The sequence below is a fragment of the Staurois parvus genome, unplaced genomic scaffold, assembly GCF_062004578.1.
Source record: "Staurois parvus isolate SC_StPar_1 unplaced genomic scaffold, SC_StPar_1.0 ptg003751l, whole genome shotgun sequence".
In the NCBI taxonomy this organism is placed as follows: domain Eukaryota; kingdom Metazoa; phylum Chordata; class Amphibia; order Anura; family Ranidae; genus Staurois; species Staurois parvus.
In genome coordinates, this window is record NW_028321547.1 from 14389 (window position 1) to 25000 (window position 10612).

The following is a 10612-nucleotide window of genomic DNA, read 5'->3' on the forward strand; positions in this document are numbered from 1 at the left end:
AACCGCTGTCAAGGATTAGAAACATTGGCCAAGTTGGTGCTATATATTGGGGAACTTTTTCCATGTAATGGTATTTTCCCCTACAGATGCAAACAATGTTGCTGGAAAAGTTCATGTTTGTGGGAAAGAAACATTCTATAAAGTACATTAGTCATACAGATAACGAAGGGCTTGCTGACAAAGCTCTACTACTCCCTTCAGCAAATAGACTGGCTTTCCTGCATGAAGGCTCCTCTCATCTGTGCAAGTGATCATAGGAACTGACTCAGCCATGCATGTAGCCTTCACTTGCTTTTTCTGACCACCAGTGTCCAGGGGCGGGCTGACCATTTGGAAACTCTGGCACTGCCCGAGGGTCTGGGGTCAGTAGGGGGCCCCATGAGATGCCCTTGGTACCTTTTTCATAGGCTTTTTTGAGTTTGGGCAAGGACACAGGGGCCCCATGATCCCCTATTGCCCGGGGGCCCCATGAGTTGTCAGTCCACCCCTGGGATGGATCTTATTGTAGGAGATGGATTCTAGTCATAGGGGATGGATCTTATTGTAGGCGATGGATTCTAGTCATAGGGGATGGATCTTATTGTAGGTGACGGATTCTAGTCGTAGGGGATGGATCTTATTGTAGGAGATGGATTCTAGTCGTAGGGGATGGATCTTATTGTAGGTGATGGATTCTAGTCATAGGGGATGCATCTTATTGTAGGTGATGGATTCTAGTCGTAGAGGATGGATCTTATTGTAGGCGATGGATTCTAGTCGTAGGGGATGGATCTTATTGTAGGAGATGGATTCTAGTCGTAGGGGATGGATCTTATTGTAGGTGATGGATTCTAGTCATAGGGGATGCATCTTATTGTAGGTGATGGATTCTAGTCGTAGAGGATGGATCTTATTGTAGGAGATGGATTCTAGTCGTAGAGGATGGATCTTATTGTAGGTGACGGATTCTAGTCGTAGAGGATGGATCTTATTGTAGGCGATGGATTCTAGTCGTAGGGGATGGATCTTATTGTAGGTGATGGATTCTAGTCGTAGGGGATAGGTCCAAATTCTAGGCGATGGATCCCAATTCTAGGTGATGGATTGCAGTGTCTATTCTGCATTTACAAGCCCTTATTGGGGGGGGCACCTTGTGACATTTTAAAGTGGACTTTACCTATGTCGGCTTGATAAAAAATAGTGTTCTTTATCAAGGAACATACATCCCACATTTATAATTATGCTACCAAAATGAGTGTGTGCTATAAATTGCCTCCAGCATTGTTCCTGTTTCTTCTTGCTGGAGGCTGCCATTTTCTGAAACCCAAAGTCCAGAGCAGCATTAAATCTTTAACCTGTCAGCAGATCGGCCTCTACAAATTCAGCATAGTGCCTGAAAATAGAACTGAGCAATGTGCAGAGCAGAGTGAGATGGTGTATTACTTCAACTGAGTCTTTGTCAGGTTTCGGGTTTAGTGACTAAAGAGGGCTGCAGATTCCAGAACCCAATCATTTCCTTGGATTTCCAACAATTATTCAGTATAATCCTCTACTTCTCCACTCTCACAATGATCTATCAGATGCAGGCCTAATATAATCCAGTTATGTGTGCCCAGCAATTCAAGGACTGCTATATGGAGTGATATGCTGAGAACAGCTTAGCTTGTCATCTGGTGTGAACTAAGCCAATATTGGTATCAAGCTATTTTCATGCCATCCGTCAGCAGAATGAGCAGATCCTAAGAGGCATGCTGCAGCAGTGAGGATCCACACTGGTGTCTGTGTGTCATCACTGTGAAGGGCGCACCAATTATATTCCCTAACTGGGAATCTGTAGGTATCTGTCACCAAAGCTGCATTACAATATCCTTTACTTTGGTATCTTAGGTGTCTGCCTTTCTTTGTCCCGAGACCCTGGGTATCGGTGTGTCTGGCTTACGAAATTCCAAATGTCAGGAGTTCTTTAATCCATTCCTTAACTAAGCTTGGTTCTGGGATCCAAGTGATATTTGGTCATTACTTTTGTACATCAGAGGCCTTCATAAATTGTATTAATGGTCTGGACACAGAATTAGAAATGCAGGCTGTGGTTCCAACACTTTTATAAACTTTCTATGTGCAGAACTACAGCCATTTTATACAATAGGGAGAGTTGGCTCCTCATTTAAGTTTTTATTGTTTATATATTTGTTTTTACATTACCCCTCACTTTCAGTTGTGTCATTGGGACATGAAGCAAGGGAAATCTCCCCAGTAGGGGACACCTTATTAAAAAAAATGACATGGGCTCTAACCCATTGTTTCCATAACTATGCAACACAGATTTTGATTGGTGTTCTACTTTAAAGTTTAAAAACAGGATCACTGCTTAATTCTATTTTTTTTTTTTATTTCTTTCTATACCCACATCTATCACATAATAATGCATTAATTTAACTGCAGTGTTCATGAGAAATTGGATAGAATACTTCATGAATACATGAGAAATTGAAAATTACTTGAATGACTGGAAGAGGGTCTCTGCAGCAGTGCCTTGCCATTTCCTCCATTGGTTCAGGGACTACCTGTCCTCTACCACTAGAATTCATCTCCTACAATTCTATCCATCTTCTACAACTAGAATCCATCTGCTACAATAAGATCCATCTCTTAGGACTAGAATTAATCGCCTACAATAAGATCCATCTCCTAGGACTAGAATCAGTTGCCTACAAATAGATCCATCTTCTACGACTAAAATCCATCTCCTTTGACTTAAAATCTATTGTCTACAATTAAATCCATTGCCTAGAATTGGGATCCATATCCTACTACTAGAATCCATCGCCTATAAGAAGATCCATTTTCTACTACTAGAATCCATCGCCTATAAGAAGATCCATTTTCTACTACTAGAATCCATCGCCTATAATAAGATCCATTTTCTACTACTAGAATCCATCGCCTATAATAAGATCCATATCCTACTAATAGAATCCATCGCCTATAATAAGATCCATTTTCTACTACTAGAATCCATCGCCTATAATAAGATCCATTTTCTACTACTAGAATCCATCGCCTATAATAAGATCCATTTTCTACTACTAGAATCCATCGCCTATAATAAGATCCATTTTCTACTACTAGAATCCATCGCCTATAATAAGATCCATTTTCTACTACTAGAATCCATCGCCTATAATAAGATCCATTTTCTACTACTAGAATCCATCGCCTATAATAAGATCCATTTTCTACTACTAGAATCCATCGCCTATAATAAGATCCATTTTCTACTACTGGAATCCATTGCCTAGAATTAGAATCCATCTCCTGTGATTAGAATCCGTTGCCTACAATGAAATCCATCACCTAGAATTGGGATCCATCGCCTAGAATTTGGACCTATCCCCTACGACTAGAATCCATCACCTCCAATAAGATCCATCCCCTACGACTAGAATCCATCTCCTACAATAAGATCCATCCCCTACGACTAGAATCCATCTCCTACAATAAGATCCATCCCCTACGACTAGAATCCATCTCCTACAATAAGATCCATCCCCTACGACTAGAATCCATCTCCTACAATAAGATCCATCCCCTATGACTAGAATCCATCTCCTACAATAAGATCCATCCCAGGGGCGAACTGACAACTCATGGGGCCCCCGGGCAATAGGGGCCCCTGTGTCCTTGCCCAAACTCAAAAAAGCCTATGAAAAAGGTACCAGGGGTATCTCAAGGCGGCCCCCTACTGACCCCAAGCCCTCGGGCAGTGCCCGAGTTTCCAAATGGTCAGTCCGCCCCTGATCCATCCCCTACGACTAGAATCCATCCCCTTCGACTAGAATCCATCGCCTACAATAAGATCCATCCCCTACGACTAGAATCCATCACCTACAATAGGATCCATCCCATATGACTAGAATCCATCACCTACAATAGGATCCATCCCATATGACTAGAATCCATCACCTACAATAGGATCCATCCCATACGACTAGAATCCATCACCTACAATAGGATCCATCCCATACGACTAGAATCCATCGCTTACAATTGGATCCATCCCCTACGACTAGAATCCATCGCTTACAATTGGATCCATCTCATATGACTAGAATCCATCGCTTACAATTGGATCCATCTCATACGACTAGAATCCATCGCTTACAATTGGATCCATCTCATATGACTAGAATCCATTGCTTACAATTGGATCCATCCGCTACGACTAGAATCCATCGCTTAAAATTGGATCCATCGCCTACAACTAGAATCCATCGCTTAAAATTGGATCCATCACCTACAACTAGAATCCATTGCCTACAATATGATCCATGACCTATGGCTAGAATCCTTCGCTTACAATTGGATCCATCCCCTACGACTAGAATCCATTGCCTACAATTGGATCCATCTCATACGACTAGAATCCATCGCTTACAATTGGATCCATCTCATACGACTAGAATCCATCGCTTACAATTGGATCCATCTCATACGACTAGAATCCATCGCTTACAATTGGATCCATCTCATATGACTAGAATCCATTGCTTACAATTGGATCCATCCGCTACGACTAGAATCCTTCGCTTAAAATTGGATCCATCGCCTACAACTAGAATCCATCGCTTAAAATTGGATCCATCGCCTACAACTAGAATCCATTGCCTACAATTAGATCCATGACCTACGGCTAGAATCCTTCGCTTACAATTGGATCCATCCCCTACGACTAGAATCCATTGCCTACAATTGGATCCATCTCATACGACTAGAATCCATCGCTTACAATTGGATCCATCTCATATGACTAGAATCCATTGCTTACAATTGGATCCATCCGCTACGACTAGAATCCATCGCTTAAAATTGGATCCATCGCCTACAACTAGAATCCATTGCCTACAATTAGATCCATGACCTACGGCTAGAATCCTTCGCTTACAATTGGATCCATCCCCTACGACTAGAATCCATTGCCTACAATTGGATCCATCTCATACGACTAGAATCCATCGCTTACAATTGGATCCATCTCATATGACTAGAATCCATTGCTTACAATTGGATCCATCCGCTACGACTAGAATCCATCGCTTAAAATTGGATCCATCGCCTACAACTAGAATCCATTGCCTACAATTAGATCAATGACCTACGACTAGAATCCATCGCTTACAATTGGATCCATCCCCTACGACTAGAATCCATCGCTTACATTTGGATCCATCTCATACGACTAGAATCCATTGCTTACAATTGGATCCATCCCCTACAACTAGAATCCATCGCTTACAATTGGATCCATCTCATACGACTAGAATCCATTGCCTACAATTAGATCCATGACCTATGGCTAGAATCCTTCGCTTACAATTGGATCCATCTTCTACGACTAGGATCCATCTCCTATGTATTTTTATAGCTCCTGTCTATGAGAAAACAGCAGGAAATTTCTGCTTTTTTTTTTTCTCTTCTCATGTCTATTTCCAGTCTCTATGGAAACTGTTGTGCGGTTTCCAGCTCTTCTGTAAAATGTATAAAACAGCCTCTGATCGCTAGTAACTGTGAAAGGTAAAGTCCTTGAACAATCATAAATGAAGGCGCTTCAAGGCTTGCATTATCAGCTGAGGTTTAACTCATTTGCCTCCTCTGTACACACGCAAGCCCTGGGCCATGTGCCAGTGTTTTCAAAGGTGTCTCTGTACTTGCACTATAGAGTGTATGTCACAGCTAGATGGATGTCAGATCGCAGGTCCTGGATTGTATCCCCGTCATAAGAAGAGAAAGTGATCCTTTTATTTATTGCCTAAACCCATGATGCCATAAAGTATTTCTGAATCTTGTAAAATAGTTTTTATTTCCCCTGAGAGGCCTTAGCTGGTTTTTGAGAATTTTGTTTTCGCTTTTAATAGTAGTTTTTGCTTTAGATTGCAAAACCTCTATGAATCATAAACAAATGCCATTTTCCAGTATTTTTTTTTCTTTTGCATCTCAACTCCAGCCTTTCTAGCCACTCCCTGTCTCTATGCAGTCATCCCAGCATGGGCTAGACACCATTGTTCTGGGCCAGCCTCCTGATGGTGACAATGGTGGACTATGTCAGTGCTATGTGGGTCAGCATGGCTCCTTGTTGTCTTCACCAGGGAGCATGTGACAGGGTGTCAATGCAGTAGGACAGCTGAGAGACCAGGACAGAGCGCTGTCACTTCATAATAGGAAGTGCCTGAACAATACCCTTCATGGCAAGGTTACAGGTATTCATTTAATTAATGGTGTCACATATAAAACCACTTTTGAAATTGCATTACTATGTATGTTCGATTGGGTTTACATATACTTCAAAGGCAGACAATGCCTGTCTCAGAAACATCTGAGGGAAGCAGTATTTCTGTGACAGGCTTTATAATAGCCTTAGATCAGCAGATGCAACTCTGCGTAGCTTTACTGCATACGAAGTTATTACTCCAGACATCAATAAAAATACCTTCTCTTCCCCCACCCCCCCACACTTTTTTTTTTAAATAAGTGATCACGTTTCCTCTGTTCTCAACTGCATAAGAGCTGGGGGAGTTGAAACAGCAGCACACTGGTCTTCTCAGTGAATGGCTGTGTGGGGGGTGAGGGGAGGCAATTCAGGACAATTCTGATCGTTGGAGGAGAGTAGGGTTGGTGCTGATACCAAGCATTTACATGACTCCGATACCTGAAACCGATTCCTTTGTGGTGCGATTTGATCCCCTACAAAATGAATGGGCTCAGATCGCATTGCAAAGAATCACTTGTGATTTGAACAGGAAAGCAGTGCAGTTCCTGTCCAAATCACATGCAGTTTCCCTGCAGGTGGGGTGCGATGTGAGCCCTTCATTTTCTATGGGCTCAGATCGCACCGCAAAGGTGTCGGTAATTGATATCGGCAAGTACTTGAGCACAAGTATCGGTACTCACCCATGATAAAACAACAGTATCGGTGCAACCCTAGAGGAGAGTACACTGAGCTCCCAGCGCAGCTCTCTGTGCTCTCATGCCTAGTGTGGTCAGTTTTTGATAGAAAGGTGGAGAAACTGGCAGGAACATCAGGGATTTTACACAAAGGAAGCAGTGCAAAGAGAACAGGATACTTTTTCATAAAAGTACATGGTACAGCAGGCATATATCAGGAAATTTAATATGCTGCGTTTGCATATTCTTTAAAATTGATTATCTGATTGATTAATTGATTATCTCACGCTTCGACTACTGCAACTCCCTCCTCACCGGCCTACCCCAGTGCAGGCTCTCCCCGCTTCAGACCATCCTGAACTCAGCGGCCAGACTCATCCACCTCACCAACCGCTCCACCTCTGCCACCCCCCTCTGCCTCTCCCTCCACTGGCTCCCTATCGCCCAACGCATCAAATTCAAACTACTCACTCTGACCTACAAAGCCATTCACAACACTGCCCCTAACTACCTCACCAACCTGATTCCCAGGTATCACCCTACCCGTACCCTTCGCTCCTCACAGGACCTCCTTCTATCTTGCTCCCTGGTCTCCTCCTCCCACGCACGACTGCAAGACTTCTCCAGGTCCTCCCCCATCCTCTGGAACTCACTACCCCAATCCATCAGATTGTCACCTTCCCTCCTCACCTTCAGGCGCTCCCTGAAAACCCACCTCTTCAGGGAAGCCTACCCCACCCTCACCTAACAGCCGTTCTCCTTCATTCCTCCTACCACTCCATCCCCCACAGCCACTTCCTCCTGTACCACTACCCCCTCCCTCCTAGATTGTAAGCTCGAAAGAGTAGGGCCCTCTAACCCCTCGTGTGCTGTTTGTTGTTGCTGTACTGTCTCATGTATTGTCCCCCCCTCTATTGTACAGCGCTGAGCAAACCCTTTGGCGCTATATAAACTCGATGTAATAATAATAATAATTGCTCCTCTCCCCCCCCCCCCCCAACACAAACATAAATATACTTGGCTGTTTCAGGCCGCTTCGGTCTGATAACGATATCCGGCTCCCCAGTGGCAGCTGCATGGTAAAGGAGGGAGTGCTGACAACAGATGGGCCATAGGAAGCCCATGGGTGACGTCCCTGCTACCTGGCATTGCCAACCGTTGCTCTCTCCTCTCCCTTGCAGCCAGCGCTGGCTGACACAGGGGAGATCATGTGACTGGACCAGAGCGGACTGAAAACGGGTAAGTCTATACATGTTACTGGTAAATAAAGAGGAGCTGCATAACCTGGCAAGGTGGAGAGGAGAGCCATTTGGAGCTGAAAATCGCAAGAAGCGGAGTAAGACCTTTATTACTTTAAGGGGTCTGAATTTGGACAAGGGGAGAGCGTGGAGAGGTATGATAATGAAAGCACAATTTTTTTCTTTTCACAAGTGAATAGTTTACACAGAGGAGTATTTATATGGTCTATAATTGAGTCACATAATGTGTTATGGACACTTTTTATTGACTTGTTTATATGGGCACTTTATAAATACATTATTAATTGGGGTTTGTGCACATATTTTAAGATGGGTTGTATTGCACATTCTATCTCATTTTGCATATTTTATTACTTGGGATATGTCTGTAGTCAATTAATATTTCCAGTGTTGCACATAATTATATAACCTTGTAAAACTGAAGTGTGTTACCACAGCACTGCTCCCTTTCCTTTTTTTCTTTTGCTTTCCTACTTGGGTCAGTCAAGTTGGGTATTAGGAGGAGGAAAGGAGCATTTTTTTTTAATTAGATTTATCCAGGAATTTTACAGTTCACACTAGTATGACTTACTTGTGACACAAATTAGCATGACAAGTCAAAACCCATTTGTTTAAATGGCACCCATTTCAGTCTATTTGACTCTGGTCGCAGCTTCCTCTACTACTTTGATGCGACTTAGAGTCCTATAAACTCTAATGTTGCATGAAAGTCACAAGCAAGTTGCACTGGAAGTCGCATTATTGAGGACCTCCAACTGATGGACAAGACAATAGGAGGAAGATAACCCTGCATGTTACATGACCTGCTTGAAGATATTTCAAAAAAAGAAAACTATACAAAATAAATTATAAAAAAATACAAATTGTGTATGCATGTAAGGGAAGGGGGGTGTATATTATGGGGCAAGGGAGGTGTAGGCTGCAATTGGGCTTGTAGAAATAAAAATTGGTAACTTACATTTCCAGCAGTTTTGTGGTCAGAATGACTTGCGCAGACATTGCCATTTTTTACATCCCGGACATGCTTTTTAGTTCAATTGTTGTGCGGCTACCCAAATAATAATTACATTATTTATTTATTTACAGTAGTCATGATGAACTCCGATGCCCTTGTGGACCTAAGCGATGATTTGGAAAGAGATGAAACCACCCATTCCCTGGAGCAGTTGAAACTGGCATCTGTAGATGACCAGAACTGGCCCTCCGATGATGTTCAGGACTACCCCAAGCCAGGTATGGATGCTGATTGCTTGTTCCAGGTCTGTGATAGGGAAAGTGGAAAAGCTGGACACAGTCAGGCAGCTAGCATTTTCAAAAAGGTGTTTCTATATAGGTCAAGGTGAGAATGGACTAGGGCAGTGGTGGGCAACCTTTTTTTTCAACTGAGCCAAATCTCGCCAAAACCACGATTGAAATTTATTTTGAGAGCCACATTTTTAAAACTGAAAATACATAGGATGGTACACTGTTTTTAGTTTCAATAAGTTTTTATAGTAATTCATCCCCCATATAGTAATTCATCCCCCATATAGTAATTCATCCCCCCTATAGTAATTCATCCCCCCTATAGTAATTCACCCCCCCTATAGTAATTCATCCCCCATATTAATTCATCCCTCATATAGTAGTAGTAAGTAAGTAGCAAGTAGTAAGCCAAGTCCCCCCTGTGTCCATTCACTTACCTTTGCTCCGCGCGTTCCTCTCGCCGTGTTCCCGCGCCGTTCCGGTCTTCAGGGCGGACTGTGAGAGGAGCCTAGCTCATCTCACGTTCGTCACGCTGCCCCGCCTACACACATCCTGACAGCCAATCACTGGCTATCAGGATGTGAGTGGCAGCGAGACTGGCCAATCATTGCATTTGAGCGCGCTGCCCTGGCTGTTTTTTTTTTTTTTGGATCACGCTGCAGAGTCCCTGCTGCCCGAGAGGAGGGAGGGGAGCGGGCGCCCAGCACACAAGAGCCGCATGTGGCTCGCGAGCCGCGGCTTGCCGACCACTGGACTAGGGGAATTACAAAGCCTTCTACTTTGGTGGGGTACAGCCATATTGGCTGCATATATGTACACTTACCTGTACTGTTTTCTCCTTCCTTGTATTTCCTTGAAGGTACAAAAGGATTCAAGATATATTGTTGGAGAGGAATTTACTCAGGGGACCTATACAATTGATCAGTTTCATACACAGTTTTCTATGAGCGTTAGCGTTGCGTTCTTTCTCTAAAGTCTCAATGTGAGTGGCCAAGCGCGTCAGTGTTTGGCGCCGAAAACTTTAAAAATAAGTGCTTTGTTGGGATTAACACGTGTTAGGGTTAGGGCTATTGACAGTACAGATAGTGGAGTCCACGTGGATACTAGGCAATGGCAAGTCGCCCAGGGGGTGTGGGTCAAAGGTCAAACCCTGCCCACGGCCACTCCCACTTTTCAAAGCCACTCCCCCC

The 10612-nt window shown here is 43.4% G+C and overlaps 1 protein-coding gene across 1 annotated transcript in view; it reads left to right on the forward strand.

Annotated features, from left to right (window-relative positions):
- Window positions 1-9267: 9267 nt before the first annotated feature.
- LOC149427447 (rho GTPase-activating protein 1-like) overlaps window positions 9268-10612 on the forward strand; it is a gene marked incomplete at its 3' end in the record, with an annotated part of 9043 nt that continues 7698 nt past the window's right edge. The window contains exon 1 of the mRNA XM_089668020.1: window positions 9268-9410. Within this exon, the coding sequence (XP_089524146.1) occupies window positions 9269-9410 (142 nt within the window). The remainder of the gene's footprint in view (window positions 9411-10612) is intronic.